At 46.4% G+C, this 16,624-nt stretch overlaps 2 protein-coding genes across 4 annotated transcripts in view; both read left to right on the top strand.

Moving 5' to 3' along the window:
• The window catches only part of FAM219A (family with sequence similarity 219 member A), a 54,370-nt gene extending 50,607 nt beyond the window's left edge, over positions 1-3,763 (top strand). Inside the window, exons 5-6 of one of the 2 annotated variants that reach the window (XM_087958773.1) lie at positions 1,535-1,589; positions 3,461-3,763. In XM_087958773.1, the coding sequence (XP_087814899.1) occupies positions 1,535-1,589; positions 3,461-3,616 (211 nt within the window). In that variant the 3' untranslated portion in view covers positions 3,617-3,763. Of the gene's footprint in view, positions 1-1,534; positions 1,590-3,457 lie in introns of both variants that reach the window. The other variant, XM_087958772.1, reaches the window with a different exon arrangement.
• Positions 3,764-12,756: 8,993 nt separating this feature from the next.
• SPMIP6 (sperm microtubule inner protein 6) overlaps positions 12,757-16,624 on the top strand; it is a 32,016-nt gene continuing 28,148 nt past the window's right edge. For both annotated transcript variants that reach the window (XM_087958770.1, XM_087958769.1), the window contains exon 1: positions 12,757-12,945. In XM_087958770.1, coding sequence (XP_087814896.1) covers positions 12,811-12,945 — 135 coding nt within the window. In that variant the 5' untranslated portion in view covers positions 12,757-12,810. The remainder of the gene's footprint in view (positions 12,946-16,624) is intronic.

Genomic DNA, 16,624 nt, shown 5'->3' with positions numbered 1-16,624 from the left:
AATAGAATAGAATAGAATAGAATAGAATAGAATAGAATAGAATAGAATAGAATAGAATAGAATAGAATAGAATAGAATTCTTTATTGGCCAAGTGTGATTGGACTCATAAAGAATTTGTCTTGGTGCAAAAGCTCTCAGTGCACATAAAAGAAAAGATACACTCATCAAGAATCATCAGGTGCAACACTTAATGATAGTCAGAGGGTACAATAAGCCATCAAATCATACTAGGAAACAGTATAAATCGTAGGGATACAAGCGACAAAGCTGCAATCATACAGTCACAAGTGGAAGGAGATGGGCGATAAGGAGTGATGAGAAGGTTAACAGTGATAGTAGTGCAGACTTTGTAATAGTTGAGGGAATTGTTTGTTTAGCAGAGTGATGGCATTCAGGGAAAAACTCTCCTTGCGTCTAGTTGTTCTGGTGTGCAGGGCTCTATAGCGTCGTTTTGAGGGAAGGAGTTGAAACAGTTTATGTCCGGGATGTGAGGGGTTTTTGTTTTTTTTTAAACTTCTGATTTCTGGCTGTATGGTGAAATGTGATTGCCCTGCAAGGAGTTTTCTGGGCATCTATTCCTGGAGAACCTCAAGTTTCTCCAGCTTTTGATTTGACCACTTGACAGCTAGCAAGGCTGAAAGTGAATGTTTGTAAGTTATAAGATTCGTTTTGTTGAAGGTGTTCCATTTGTCGCTTTCATTTTTTCGCAGTTCTCCCACCTCTAAAGTGAGTGCTCCCCTAATACATAACACCACCACTGTTCTGCACAACCTGTCTCCAATTTGGTGCCCTCCAGATGTAGCTGGACTGCTTTGTTGGGAAATTTTGTGAGCTATTTGGTGGTGACAGAGTGTTTAACTATTTTGAGACGATCGAGGAGCACAATACAGCACACAGGCTTTGTCATTTAACAGTGGCTTATATACAAGACTGTTATATACATACATGTACGTGTTAGGCACATACCAGGCAAACCAGCCATCTTCATTCCTCTGCACTGAGAACTGCAATGGAGATAGAACAGGAGGAGAGAGGGATACGCCCTCTCGTGGCCGCCCTTATATAGACAGCTTCTTAAAGTGGCAATAGCCCTGTGGACCCCATCCTCAGTCTTAAAGCGGCAATAACTTTGCTGACTCATCCTCATTGCATCAGCATTTACAGCAGCCTTACAACAGCTGGTCAGCTATTAAATCAATACCTTGATTGGTGGCATTATGAATATAGTCACTGCTACAAGTCACAATCTCTGATGTTATTGAGAGAAGATTGCTTCTCTCCTTGATTAGCTTCCATCCGTTGCTTCTTCTCCTGCCTTCTGGTGTCGACCATAAGTTGAGCCCCTCTTCTCTGTGACTTCCTGGTGATAGAACAGTTACGTTCATGTAGACCACAAGTAGATCCAGCGTGGTGGGTCCCCTAGGGCTGTTCTCTCCTTGTCTGTGAAAATGAACATTGATTTTGCTATCCAACATGCTCTTTTTGCTTGCTTGAAACCGCCATTGCCCATTGTGTTCTTCTCTTGCTTTGCAGCGATGACGACTTTGACATGTCCAGATATTCCTCCTCGGGATATTCTTCAGCTGAGGTGGGTCCGATTCCATCCTTTTGCGCCTCATCAAGAAGAAACTTGTCTTTCTCTTAGTCTACGGAGATTCTCCGTCACCCAGGTCACGGTTGTCCCAAAGAAACTTCTTCAGCTCTGACTGGATGGTGGGGAAGGGAAGGATTTGTACTCCTTGCGGACAGCTGGTCACTTGCATCCTTTTTAGAGGGTCGTTGAGGCCACTTGGAGGTTTGTCTGTGTTCCCAGGATCACCTGAGCGGTGCAGATGGGTGTGGAGCCTTCTTGGCAGCAGGATGTTTTCTGCCCTAGGTCCCTTCTTTGTTGAAGACAGGCACACGCTGTTGCACCACTCAGGTGACTCTGAGGACACAAACAAACCTCCAAGTGGCCTCAATGACTCTCTAAAAAGAATGCAAATGATGCACTGTGGATCGGTATAAAAATCTCAAGGGCTATTGCTATCCTATAGCAACATAGAGTGGCCATTGGATAGTTGTTATAGATGGTTATTGGGTTGTTCTCATATCTAAGGAAGCTGACCATCTAATCACGTGTCAGGGCTCCAACAAACCACCCCCATTCAAATCAAAAATCTCTAGCCACATCTGTCGGAGTAAAAAAAAATATGATTTATTAGTAGTGACCATGTCGGCGTTACCTGGGTGTATTTTCCGTAACATTCAGGGCAACTTCAGTTGCACTGTGACTGGGTTGATGACCTTTACTATGGAGAAAGGTCCCATGAACTTTGGCCCCAACTTCTTAGTTAGGGAGCCTTCACCCAGGTAACGCCGATATGGTCACTCCTAATAAATCTTTTTTTTATTTTATTCTGAGAGATGCGCCTAGAGACTTATGATTTGAATGGGGGTGGTTTGTCGGAGCCCTGACAGCCAGCCGACTCTAAGACACATCATTCATTTCCTCCTTGACCCTGATCTTCCCCCCACTACCTGAATGTATATTCTCCAATGGGATACATCCATAGCTAAGAGTCATCAATCATGATCTCCAGTAATAATCTTGTGCGCCAACAGCTTCAGCATTTAAGGAATGCACTACTTTCCCCCTGTCATGCCCCTGCTGGAGACTGACCCCGAGGGAGAGGAGGAACAGCCAACGGAGTGGAAGTGTGGCTCCGGAGGCTGTGGAAGAAACTGGGGAAGGGCAGAGGCCGGCTGGGCAGTTAGAGGAAGGACCCAGGCCCATCCCCTCTTCATCCTAGGGCACGCAGGGAGGAGAGGATAAGGGAGAAACGTGAACGGCATGGTCTATGGGGGAGGAAAGGGCCTTGATCCCCTTCATGGGCTGCAGCTGTGAGAACTGGTTAAAAGGACGGACATGCGTATGCCAGTGCTGGAAACTAAGCGTGAAAATATTTCTAGTCTGTCCGTTCTTACCTGAGTTTGGCGTCCTTCCCGGTGTATGTTCCGATATCTGTGGACATCTTCAAGCCCTTATCCTGCCTTGTCTCATTAATTGCTTCAGTGTGGTTTGTGTTGTTGTTTTTTTCTAGTTATAATTTATAGGCATTTTTAGTTTAAACGGCATTTCCTCCTTTTTGTAACTGTTTGTGGGGGAGTTTTTTGTCTCCAGTCAAGGATATTGGGAGGTTTAAAGCCAAGTTGAAGGAATTAAAGGGGCTTCACCTGTTTTTGTGCCTGTGTTTATTTTGTATACCACCCTGGGTCATCACACCCCCCACTCCCTTTCTGCTGGCAACTAAAAAGACCAAAGAAGAATTTCTTAGTTGACATCATGAAGATTAGAATCCTTTCTAACGTCGCCTACCATTCTGGAATAGGTGCCTTTCGGGGGGGGGGGGCAGAGGGGGAGGAAGACTCCAGTTGGACGGTTGGTGGGTTGACCTCTGGTCTCTTTGTCTGCAGCAGATCAACCAGGACTTGAACATCCAACTTCTCAAGGACGGCTATCGGTTGGACGAGATTCCCGACGATGAGGACCTCGACCTGATCCCGCCCAAGTCGGTCAACCCCACTTGCATGTGCTGTCAAGCCACCTCTTCCACCGCCTGTCACATCCAGTAACGCCAGGCCGAGCCGAGGGCGACCGGGCGCGTTCCATTATAACTGTAAAACTTTTAAACAGCCATGGCTTCCTCCTATGGTAGGACCTCTTTGTGTTCATAGAGTCAGGAGAAACCAAAAAAAAAAAAAAAAGAAAGAAAAAGAAAATTAAGAATAATATTAATAACCATTTTAAGATCCTCTTCTCATTTTATATTTTTATTTTGGGGTGTGTTAAACCTGCAGGAAGGGAGCTCTGCACAGGAAAAAGTCCGTTTATCTCTTGGAAAATCAAGGCTGGTTTTAAGAATCGCGCTTAGGGCTCCAGAGAGGGATGGATGGATGGGCTGGGGACGCTGTAGGACACAGCTATCCAACCTTGGCAACGTTAAGACCGGACTTAATGTTGCCAAGGTTGCACACCTCAACTATAGGGCATCTTTACCTGACATTCCAGGTGCAGGAGTCTGAATGGAGAAGGAAAACAAATCTTTGACCAGAAATTAAAAGGGATTTTATTTTGGGAGCAGGGGAAGCTCCTCCAGGGGAGGAGGAGGAGGAGAGCAAGGACGAAATATGAGATTTTATTATTATTATTATTATTATTTGCTAAAGAGGAATTGGCCAGCATGAATCCACACCAAACATGGATTACAGGGGACCTGAAACGAAACAATGGTGGCCACTAAAACATGAGGAAAAAAAATGTAGCGTAGAACCAGGACTCACCTTCCCTTCGACCCCGATAATTTTAACTCCTCCCTGAACGCAAACCCTACCAACCCCGAGAAGGAGCATTGCTCAGAGTAGAAATCTTGGTTCCTTCAACCTTGAAGAGCAAACGAAAAGATCTGCGTTGGGCTGCTGTCTTCTTCTTTGCATTTGCAAATTAAGAGAACCTTTAGCTTGAGGACCAGGGGGTCAAGCTGCTGCCCTAGGCTGATTTGGGGTTGTAGAATGCCATCGTTGTGGGGTCCTTGGTGCTCTCTGATCGTGGTTGTGTTCTTGCAGACATTTCATGACCCAGCTAGGTAACGTCATCAGTACTGGTGATGTAATCTAGTTTGAGCAATGAAAAGTCTTAAAGTAACCCCACTGTGATTTAAAAAAAAAATCAACCATTCAGGTATTCAGACAGCTGGAGACACATGAACAATAAATAAGAGCTTTATTATGAAGATTTTGCAAAAGGGAATTCTGCTCATGGGCAAAAGACATGGTTCCCAGGAAGGCTGGAGTTTATATACAGGTTCAAATATACAATCTTTGCCCCTTTCCGGGTTCACAATCTATCCAGTTACATATTCAGCTACGCAACACTCCTATTATTGTAGCATACCATCTGTTTCCTCGTCCTGTTTACCCGTTTCCATTTCCAGTCATCTCCATCGTTAACATGACACTGGACAGCGTGAGCTTTATATTTATATTATGGTGGCTTTATATTTTCACAGGTATAATTTTACATATCACACCCACCAAGCTCAGAGAGCACCAAGGACCCCTTATTATTTCAACCTTGAGCTACAAATATTCTCCTTTATCCATGCCTACTCAGTTCAAACACAGGACTGTGGCTGCCAACAGATGTTCCTGATGAGTCCGGAAGGCTTTTGTCCCAAGATCCAGCTGGCCAGACCCAGCACCTGCCTCCTTTCTGGACTCCGAGTCTTATGACAATTCACCACGGCCAACTCGCCGTGGTCAGCTCACCACAGCCAACTTGCCACGGCCAACACGCTGCAGGACAACTCCCCAATGGCCAAACTGCCATGGGACAAGAGTTCTCAAAGAAATAGAATCATTAAAGAAAGGATGCCAAACTTTTAAAATATTTTTTTAAAGTTTATTTGAAATAATTCAGTTGAATTGTTAAGAGTGGAGCGGTGGCCTAGAAGTCGAGCTCTCGCCTCACAATCAGGAGGCTGTGTGTTCGATCCTAGGGAGAGGCAGATATGCACAATGAGAATGTATCGGCTGCAAACTCCTCATTGGTGACAGGAAGGGCATCCAGCCAGGTCCTTTCAGTTGCCCCAACTCTGCCCCATAAGGGATTACGGGATCGTTAAACGGGAAAAATATGAATTAAATTGAATTGTTAAATTGTCCTGGGGTGAGTGGCCGTGGGGAGTTGTCCCGTTCTGTCTGGAGCCAGGAGAGGGTCAGGCTGGGCCGGACCCCTTAGCCCAATTCCCGTCCTGTTCTTCGACGCCCGCTAGCGTGCGCTTCTCATCGACAGATTGGTGCCCCGTTGGGTCATCGCGGTTGCTTGTAAATAAGTTGCTTTTGCAGCATTTGTAAAAAAACTACCGGCTACCCGTAGTAACGGAGAAAAAATAATAATGATAATAATAATAACCAAAATGGATTATTATTATTCCGCTTTGCTAAACTTCGGACCGTGCCAAGTTTTGCAACCGAAGGGGGGGAAAATGTTTATATATATAGGCACAAAAACCAACGTGGCAAGAGTTGGGTTTAGGATTTGTCCCCGTGGCTCTTCAACCCTCCCCTTCCTGAGTGCCAATTCGGACTACTATCTTCTCCTGGTGTAGAGCATTTATGTAGGTGGATACTCCACATCCCATCCTGGTTTAGCCAGGCCACCCCATTGTCCGTGGAGAAAGTTGATCCTGGGTTTGGGGAAGCAGAGTTTCTTTCGTGGTCCTTTTGGAAAAAAAGATGTAAGAGGGGGGGAAAAAAATAAGATATTTTGGAAACGAGATACAGATCGCAGGTTTCTTCTGTCTTGCTGGTCTTTCGAGTTGAGGACCAGCCTAAAGGACTCCATGGGACGAGTAAAACCGTAGCAAAAGGCCGTCCCTTTCAGCCGAAAGAACTCTGACCGCTACCACCCCCAAGTAAAATGACCTTATTAGTGATGAATCTAGGCCAGAGAAGTTCGCCTTTTAAAAACAAAAAAAGACACCCTTAATTTCCTTTGAAAAGCTTCTACCTAGAGATTAACTCATCCGTGTTTGATTTTTCACACATGGTTCGTTCACACGGATAACAGTATTTATTATTTCTTCTTTAAATCCTTTGCACTGTTTAAGGCTATTTTGGTCCCCGACCTTTATGTTTCTAGCCAAATGCTTTGTCGTTTTTCCTTCCCTCCGCCAGAATTTTGGGAATTGCAAAAGGACTGTGCGTTGAATGTTACCTTGTTCGTATTTGTGCCCTAAAGAGATTAGATTGCTAAATATTACAGCCCACTCACCTTCTTGTTTTGACCTGTGACCAATTAATCAGTCACAATACAGCTGTGGAAGGGACCTTAGAGGTCTTCTAGTCCAACCCCCTACCCAAGCAGGAAACCTGATACCATTTCAGACACAGGGTTGTCCAGTCTTTTCTTAAAAACCTCCAGTGATGAAGGAAATCCACAACTTCTGGTGGCAGGCTGTCCCCCTGGTTAACTGTCCTTGTTTTTAGGAAGTTTCTCCTTAATTCCAGGTTGCTTCTCTCCTTGACTAGTTTCCATCCATGGTTTCTTGCCTTCAGGGGCTTTGGAGAATAAATTGACCCCCCTCACCTCTTCTTTGGGGCAGCCCCTCAGATACTGGAAGGCTGCTATCATGTCTCCCATCCAGGGATGGACAGATGGACGGATGGATGGGTAGATGAATGGTGGGATAATTGGATGAAAGGATGAATGGATGGTGGGATAATGGGAAGGAGAAATGGATGGTGGGATGGATGAAAAGATGGATGGATGGATGGATGGATGGATAGATGAATGGATGGGAAGGAGGAATGGATGATGGGATGGATGGATGGTGAAATGGTGGGATGGATAGATGGATGGTGGAATGCAGGAATAGATGGAAGGATGGATCTCCTATGTTCTCCCTCTTAAGGACCATTCATCCAGCTGGAAATGTCATCATTTTGGGGGCTTTAGGCAGTTTAGGAATCCTCCATTTCCACCCGAGGGTCTGTCTTCCTGCTTGCCTTTGTGGTCCTCCATCCATGCTTTCCTGCCGTTCTTCCCTTTCCAGGCTGAACGTCCTTGGCACCCATGTCCAGTGGTTAGATCTAGAGTTGTCAGCTCTGCTGAACTGTACACAGCCTTCGCTCTTCAGCTTCTGTTGTCTCTTCTCAGGCCACACCTGTTCCGCTGAAAGTTTGGCAGCTCCTTCTCTCTGCCTTCAGCATATTCTCCTCTTGACCCTTGGAGGCAGCTCAAAACACACACACACACAATAAAACAGCTGCCCCACCTTTATCCCAAGGGTCACCCATAGTGCATCTCCAGGGAATTCAGGAGCTCAGAAGGAGGAGATATGTATTTACCAACCAAGCACCTTAACAGAATAATAAAGAGTTGGAAGGGGCCTTGGAGGTCTTCTAGTCCAGCCCCTGCTCAAGCAGGAAACCCTATACCCTTTTAGACGAAGGGTTGTCTAATCTCGTCTGTAAAACCTCCAGGGTTGGAGAACTCATAACTTCCGAAGGACGTGTTGAGGTTCTTCTCTGCTTTGGAGTAGATACGTCTCCATTGCTGCAGGGGGGGTTCTTGGCCTAGAATTTGTGGGTCCCTCCCCCCCTATTCCTTCCCCCATCTCTCCACCCCTCCTACCTCCTTTGGAGAGTGGGGGAACATTCCTACGCAACTCTTCTGTCCTTCGGTGAGGAATTGCAGAAGATAAAAGAACAGAGTTGGAAGAGGTCCTGGAGGTCATCTAGCCCAACCCACCTGCTCAAGCAGGAGACCCTATAGTACCATTTTAGACACAGGGATGTCCAGGCCCTCCTTAAAAAGCCTCCAGTGTCCGCATTTTCCTGCTTAATAAGCACCTTACAACCAACCGAGAGATTCCGTAAGTTCATCTGTCCCATCTTCTCTTTTTTTAAAAAAATAATGATCCGTTGGCACCCAAAAGGGGGAGCCAGAGGATGATCCCGCCTCCCCAAACTGCAGGGGGATAATTTGGACTTTGTTCTTATTTTGGGGGGGGGTTGGAAACCCCTTTAGATTTTGCACTATTTGAGCTGCCCCCTTCCCTGTCAATCCCACCCAGCCACCTATCCCCAGTAGCTCCATCAATTAGATAAAGTGACCAGGACGGCTTCCGTGCGTTCCTTGCTGGGAGAGGGCAGATACTCTGCAGATACTCTTCTGAGTAACCCACAACTCTCCTGGTCCTGAAATTGTGTGCCAAGGGGGTGTTCTGCAGAAAACCGCTTTAAGAAACTTAAGTCTGCTCCCTCTTCCTCTTTTAGGTGTCAGGGTATCAGGGATGTTAGCTCTCAACCACCTGTTCTCCAGAAGTAAAAAGAGACCCCAGGCATGTAGTAAAACTCTACTCCTATCCTTAAGGGCAGAGGAAGAGATCAGCTGAGGAGGCCCAAGGATTTCTCCACCAGCCTCCTCTGTCCTTGCGACCAGGTGCCTGTTGGGACAAGGGTTAGTAAAACCACCTTATCCATGTGGGGTGCTCTCTGAGCTGGGTGGTTTTCTTGCAGACGTTTCGTGACCCAACTAGGGAACGTCATCAGTGCTAGAGGGAAGCGGGGTTTGCAGAGAGGAAGAGGAGGAGAAGGAGGAAGGGGAGGAGGAGGAAGGGGAGGAGAAGGAAGGAGAAGGAGGAGAAAGACTGGGTGGTCCTTGGTGCTCTCTGAACTTGGTTGTTTTCTTGTAGACATTGCATGACCCAACTAGGTAACATCATCAGTGTTAGAGGGAAGTGGGGTTTGCAGAGAGGAAGAGGAGGAAGGGAGGAGAAGGAAGGAGGAGGACTGTGGGGTCCTTGGTGCTCTCCGAGCTTGGTTGTTTTCTTGCAGACGTTTCACGACCCAACTAGGGAACATCATCAGTGCTAACAAGTGTGCAATTCGTGCTGTTGTTATTATTTTAAATTCCAGAAGCACATCCCCTCCATCAGTCGATGCCCAGATAAGCAGGGATTACTTCCTGACAAACAATCAAGCAGAAGAAAACAATACCCTCATCAAGGTACTACCAAACTATACACCACTAAGTAAATAAACTGGGATCCTTGGTGCTTCTTGAGCTGCGTTGTGTTCTTGCAGACATTTCATTGCGCATCTAGCTGACATGACCAGTACTAGAACGGAGTGGGGATTGTTCTCTGTTTACCCCAATCAAGGAACTGTCAGTAAACAGCCTAACCATGGAAACACCAAGAAGAGAACAGCATTCCCACAAAAAAGGAGAAGCCACTAATATATAAAAAGAGAGTAAACGCCACTTCCTTTCGCCCTGATGATGGAACATAGTTTGGTAATGAAATGTCTGTAAGGAAACAAGGAAACAAGTCTGTAAGGAGCACCAAGGACTCCGTAATTGTCGCCTCCTCCTCCCTCCTCCTCCTCCTCCTCCTCCTCCTCCCTCCTCCTCCTCCTCCTCCTCCTCCTCCTCCTCCTCCTCCTCTCCCTTCTAGCACTTACAATGGTACCTAGTTTGGTCATGAAACATTTGCTAAGCACTAAACTAAGTACCAAGGACCCCATAGTCATCATTGTCTTCCTCCTCCTCCTCCTCCTCTTCCTTCTGAAACTCTCCTGGCTTCTGGCACTGATTTTATTACCTAGCTGGGTCATGAAATGCCTGCAGGAAAACCGCAAAGCTCAGCGAGCGCCAAGGAGCCCCCACCGTTGGAAGCCCTAAGCTGCCGATTTCCTCTCCTGTTGGTCCTTCTTGCCATGCCTGACTTGGGTGTGCGTGAAACAGGCAAAGAAAGGGAAGAATCCCAACAGGGAACTCGGTTTGGTTTGGGGATAATCAGCCTGCTTGAAACTCTTGACGAGACCTTGGCCCTATCGCTTCCCTCTCAAACTGACTCATAAATTGGGAAGGGGGGAAACGCTTTGTTCTGGCTAATCCCGCTCCCCTCCCAGTAAAGCCAGCTCTTGTTTTCTAGCAAAGCCCAGTCTCATTTATTTTATTTTTTTGGCTTCCCCCAGTCTGAGCAACGTAGCACAGTCCTTTCTCCCATCACGTAGATGACTGCCTTAAACCAATCTGTTGGGTTGTTGGGTTTTTTTAAAATTATTATTCTTATAATTTACCGTCAAGTTTACACGTTAATTTATTTTTACACTTGTGGTTTTTGGAAGACATGTTACATGTATAATATTTTGATTTTTTAACATTTCCATTGCAGTATTTATCATTGTTAACTGGTTGTGTGTAGTGTTGACAGAATTAATATTAAAAGGCATACATATGAAACCAAAACCGGCTGGTCTCCGTGTGTGAAAACCTCCCGTCTCTGGAAAAGGGAAGGAAAGAATTCTGTTTTCTCAAAGCAGTAAGAAACGAAAATAGAGCAACAAAGGAGTGTGTCTGTGTGTGTGAGAGAGTGATAGAGAGGGAGAGTCAGAAAAACACTCACAAAACATCACTTTTTTCAATGCTGTTTTAACTTTGAATGGTCACTAACTTAGAGTTGGAAGGGACCTTGGAAGACATCTATTCCAACCCCCACATCCAAGCAGGACACACCCTACACCAGTGATCCCCAACCTTTTTTACGCCGCGGCCCGGTATCCCCAACCTTTTTGTGGCGCGGCCCGGTACTGACATCAGCTGGGCGCCGCCATCTTTTTGATGAAAAAGTGCTTCCGGTGAGCTTTCTACCCGGAAAAGCTCACCGGAAGCACTTTTCATCAAAACAAGATGGCGGCGCCCAGCAAGCCAGCGGCCCGGTAGGACTTGTTCCACGGACGGCACGGTCCGCGGACCGGTGGTTGGGGACCCCTGCCCTACACCATGGCAGTCCAGTCTCTTCTTGAAAGCCTTCAGTGATGAAGCTTCCACAATTTCTGAAGGCAACTTCTGTTCCATTGGTGGATCGTTCTCCCTGTCAGAAAATTCCTCCTTATTTCCAGGTTGAATCTCTCCTTGGTCAGTTTCCATCCATTATTCCTTGTCTGGCCTTCAGGTGCCTTGGAGAATAGCTTGAACCCCCTTCCTCCTCTCTGGGGCAACCCCTCAAATATTGGAAGATGGCTCTCCTGTCTCCCCTGGTCCTTCTCTTCACCAGACTAGCCAGGCCCAGTTCCTGAAACCATTCATCATATGTTTGAGCCTCCAGTCCCCTCATCATCCTAGTTGCTCTTCTCTGCAGTGTTTCTAGTTCAAATATGACAGCTTTAAGACTTGTGGACTTCAACTCCCAGAATTCCTCCTCCAGTCATGTTAGCTCAGGAATGCTGGGAGTTGAAGCCCACAAGTCTTAAAGCTGTCAAGTTTGAAGACCGTTGTGATAGATGATGGATGGTTGGATGGATGGATGAGGAGATGATAGATAGATAGATAGATAGATAGATAGATAGATAGATAGATAGATAGATAGATGATAAATCAGGGGTCTTCAAACTAGACAGCTTTAAGCCTTGTGGACTTCAACTCCCAGAATTCCTCCTCCAGTCATGTAAGCTCAGTAATTCTGGGAGTTGAAGTCCACAAATCTTAAACTTGCCAAATTTGAAGACCCTTGTTCTAGAGTCTCAACGTATTTTTTCTAGTGTGGTGACCAAAACTGGATACAGGATTCTAGGTGTGGTCTTACTAAGGCTTTATGTGAACAAACTATAAGTCGAGGATTGCCGCTACTCCATGACAAATCCCACACTTGCTAGCCACAGCGATCCATAGGCAACCAGACTGGCTCCGTGGAGATTATTCAGACCTAGAGGTTCACACACATTTTTTCACACCCAAATTCAGGAATAATGGACTGGTGTCTTTTTCATGCTGGGGAGCAAATGAGAAGCCCCCAGGGCTTCAAAAAAGAAGCTTCAAAAAAAAAAACAAAGTCCCGTTGCCTCCTGAAAAAAACAAAAACCACCTTTGGGACATGCTGGCTGAGGACTTCTGGGAGTGGAAGTCCACACACCTTCAAGCTACCAAGGTTACCGATACCCCTGCCTTGGCCCTTGGGCCCCAGGTGGATGGGTTTCCCTGGCCCACCTGCCCATTTCTGCCCTTCCAACTGTGACATCACGTGTGATGCCAAGGCTGACTGTTGGGAAGAGCTGTGGCCTTCAAGGGGAAAAAGAAAAGTCTTAATTTTGCTCCCCTTCCTGGCATGACGAGCACCACCTCCCCTTTTCCCAGCATCCTTAGGGAGAGAAATAGCCCCCAGAGGCTGTGGTCCCAAGATCCCACGCCAAAGAAGTGTCCTTCACTCCCTCTCCTTGCACGGACGACCTTTCTGAAGAGCTGAATCCAGATCCATCCCAAGATGTTCCTCTTTGCCACCAAAACCAAGACCCCCATCAGCACCTACACCGACTCCTACCGGCCTCCGAACACCATGAAGAAGGCCTTTGAGGAAGCGCCGATGACCCTCTGGAGCGAGAATAAGTTTGTGACCCAGGTAAGTCTTCACGGGGACTGGGAGGCCAGGGAGTTGTGGTCCCACCACATCTGGAGAAGGGTGACCCTTTGAGAAGGTAGCAGGAGGATCCCTGAGGGGGAGGAGCGCAACCTGAGGCATCAGGGAAGGCCACTGGGTCAGTCTAAGGTCATCGAGCTCAGGTGGTCAGCCAGGTTTCTCGGATGCTCCCTGTCCTGGCCAACACTGAATATATGGAGGGCACCACAAATGGTTGTGGGGTGGGGTCCTTGGTGCTCTCTGAGCTGGGTTGTTTTCTTGCAGACATTTTATTACCCAGCTAGGTAACAGCATCTATCCTGGAAGGTGATGTTACCAAGCTGTGTCATGAAACAGCTGCAAGGAAACGACCGAGTTCAGAGAATACCATGGACCTCACAGTCCTCCTCCTCCTCTCCCTTTTAGCACTGATGATGTTCCCTAGTTGGGTCATGAAATGTCTGTAAGAAAACCACCAAACTCAGAGACCACCAAGGATCCCACAGTCCTCCTCCTCCTCCTCCACCTCCAACTCCTCCTCTCCCTTTTAACTCCTCCTCCTCCTCCTCCTTTTAGCACTGATGATGTTCCCTAGTTGGGACCAAACTCAGAGATCACCAAGAATCCCACAGTCCTTCCTTCCTTCCTTCCTTCCTTCCTTCCTTCCTTCCTTCCTTCCTTCCTTCCTTCCTTCCTTCCTTCCTTCCCTTCCTTTCTCTTCCTTTCTCTTCCCTTCCCTTCCTTTCCCTTTCCCCCTTTCCTTCCTCTCCTTCATTTTCCTTTTTCTTATTCATTTGTCCTTCCTTCCTTCCTTCCTTCCTTCCTTCCTTCCTTCCTTCCTTCCTTCCTTCCTTCCTTCCTTCCTTCCTTCCTTCCTTCCTTCCTTCCTTCCTTCCTTCCTTCCTCCTCCTCCCTCCTCCTCCTCCCACCTCCAACTCCTCCTCTCCCTTTTAGCACTGATGAAGTTCCCTAGTTGGGTCATGAAATGTCTGTAAGAAAACCACCAAACTCAGAGAGCACCAAGACCCCACAGTCCAACCCTGAACTATGAATCTTCTCTTTTACTTAAATCAGAATTATTAAGGCACTTCATCCTATTGAACCTTGAATACACTGCAGTTTGTGGGACTGAAGTCCAGCATGTATTGATCGTGCTGTCTGGGAAACGTGACTCAGGTCAGTTGGCACAACATCTGCTCCCGTTTCTCAGAAACAGCCCTCCCAGCCCAAGATCAGAAGGAAAGTATCTCTTGTGACAAAAATGGGCTGGAAAATCCATCCGGTGGTATATCAGAGTTGCGCTGCGCTGCTGGATGAAGCAAAGCTGCCTGCATCAGCGCTGTACAGATGCTCCTCGACTTAGGACCACAATTCAGTCCAAATTTTCCAAAACTGCTAAATGGGACAAAATCAGAGTAGAGCTGGAAGGGACCTTGGAGGTCTACTAGTCCAACCCCCTGCTCAAACAGACCCTATACCATTCTTGTTCTGACCCAAACCTTGTTCCAAGGAAACAAACACAAAACGGAGATAACGGCAAAATATTTTAATGATTCTTTACGAATCCCATTCCTTCCTGGTTAAAAGGCTGTTTCAGACTCATTGTCTCTGATAAGAACGAGCCTTGCCAAGGTGGTGCAAGTTGCCAAGAACACTAGATAAAGTTACTAAGAAATAGTTCAAACACAAAGAGTCTCCAATCACAAACTAAGAGTCCAAACATCCACAAGGCTTGAATGCAAAAAACTTCTTTGCTTCCTGCAAAGAACTCCGGTTTCTCAGCTGGCTTTTATCTCTCAAGGGAGGGGCCATTCCCTTGCAGCCTTACTCCCAAGTCGCCCGTGCTGCTGCAGCTGCTCGAAGGAAAGAGCAGCTCTGCGCACGCACGCATACTGAGCACAGGCTCCTCGGGGGCCTCTTCCTCACTGCTGCCAGCCTCCACCATCTCCAAAGGCAGCACTCCACTCCCTGATGGTCCTGACCCCATCCCTGCATCCCAGGCAGGCCCCTCATCTGAGTCCTCGCTCTCCAAAACCTCAGCCATTCACACCTGCTTCCAGCAAACCACAACAATTCCGGACGAATGACTGTCCCATCTCTTCTTAAAAAGCTCCAGTGTTGGAGCGCCAGGGAACTTTTCCAACTCAAGAGTGTCAGGAAGACAAAAAAAAGTAAATAGGGCAGCCACAAACCATACAATTAAAACCATGCCTTTGCGGGGGGGGTGGGGGCGGGCATGTATTGTGAGTGTAGGGTATACAAAAAGAAAGCAAAGCTTTGGTGGCGTGGAAGAAGCCACCATTTGACTTTGGGGGGCTCCCTCTACTCTCCTGCGGATACACACACACACACACACACACAGAGAGAGAGAGAGAGAGAGAGAGACAGAGAGAGAGACCTGGAATCCCAGTGCATCAGGATTCATCATTTCCGGGGAAAAGCAATCACCTTTCCAGAAAGAAATAACTATAAGAAGATTGTGTGAATTGGCTTGAAGGCAATGATCTCTCTGTTCCCAAGTCATCCTGGTGAAACACCGCCCTCTATTGGCCAGAATGGGCATCTCAGCCTTCCCCAACAGGGGCAACTGGATGTTGAATTGGGGGCTATATATTTATTTATTGTATTTTATTTATTTATTTATTTATTTGATTTGCCAATTGTTTACAAGATAATAAGTATAAGTGTATACATAGTTGTGAATACATGAAATGGGTACATATAAGAAAAATAAAAGAATAAGAGAAACAATAGGACAGGGACGGTAGGCACGTTGGTGCGCTTTATGCACGCCCCCTACAGACCTCTTAGGAAAGGGGTGAGGTCAATAGTAGACAGTCTAAGGTTAAAGTTTTTGGGGTTTGGGAAGAAACTACAGAGTCGGGTAGAGTATTCCAGACATTGACCACTCTATTGCTGAAGTCGTATTTCCTGCAATCAAGTTTGGTGCGGTTTACTTTGAGTTTGTATCTATTGTGTGCTCTTGTGTTGTTATGGTTGAAACTGAAGTATTCATTGGCAGGTAGGACATTGCAATGTATGATTTTATATACCATGCTTAAGTCAGACCGAAGACAGGCGTAATTCAAGGTTTTCTAGTTCTAGAATTTCAAGTCTGGTGGCATAAGGTATTCTACAAACGAGTAGAGGAGTGGAGAACTCTTCTTGTGAAATATTTCTGGACTTTCTCAACTGTGCTAATATCAGATACGTAGTGTGGGTTCCAGACTGATGAACTGTATTCGAGTATTGGTCTAGCAAATGTTTTGTATGCTCTAGTTAGTAGTGTGATATTACCAGAGAAAAAGCTACGTAGGATTAGGTTAACAACTCTTAATGCCTTTTGGCTATGTAGTTGCAGTGGGCTCTAGCACTTAGATCATTAGAGGTGAGTATTCCAAGGTCCTTTACAGAGCTATATATATAGTTTACAGAGCTAGATATATAGTTGGCCCAATTCCCCCCACCTTCACCTGAAGGCTGGCCTGTGTAAGCAAGATTAATTTTGGACAGAGGTGGACCAGGTCTATCGTGATCATTCCAAAGAAAAACCTGAAATTATAGGATACAGGAAAAAAAATACCTGCTCTTTGTGGGTTTTGCACATCATCGGCTTGTGACGCACACAGAAAGGAAACTGAGCCGGCCAACGCAGAGCTAACAATGTTGGACAAGCAAAGAT

Source organism: Notechis scutatus, chromosome 2, assembly GCF_049901735.1.
Source record: "Notechis scutatus isolate UNSWTSFEM ecotype Mainland chromosome 2, rNotScu1.2, whole genome shotgun sequence".
In the NCBI taxonomy this organism is placed as follows: Eukaryota; Metazoa; Chordata; class Lepidosauria; order Squamata; family Elapidae; genus Notechis; species Notechis scutatus.
The sequence above is the reverse complement of the archived record's forward strand: the minus strand, read 5'-3'. Positions and strand labels throughout refer to the sequence as shown.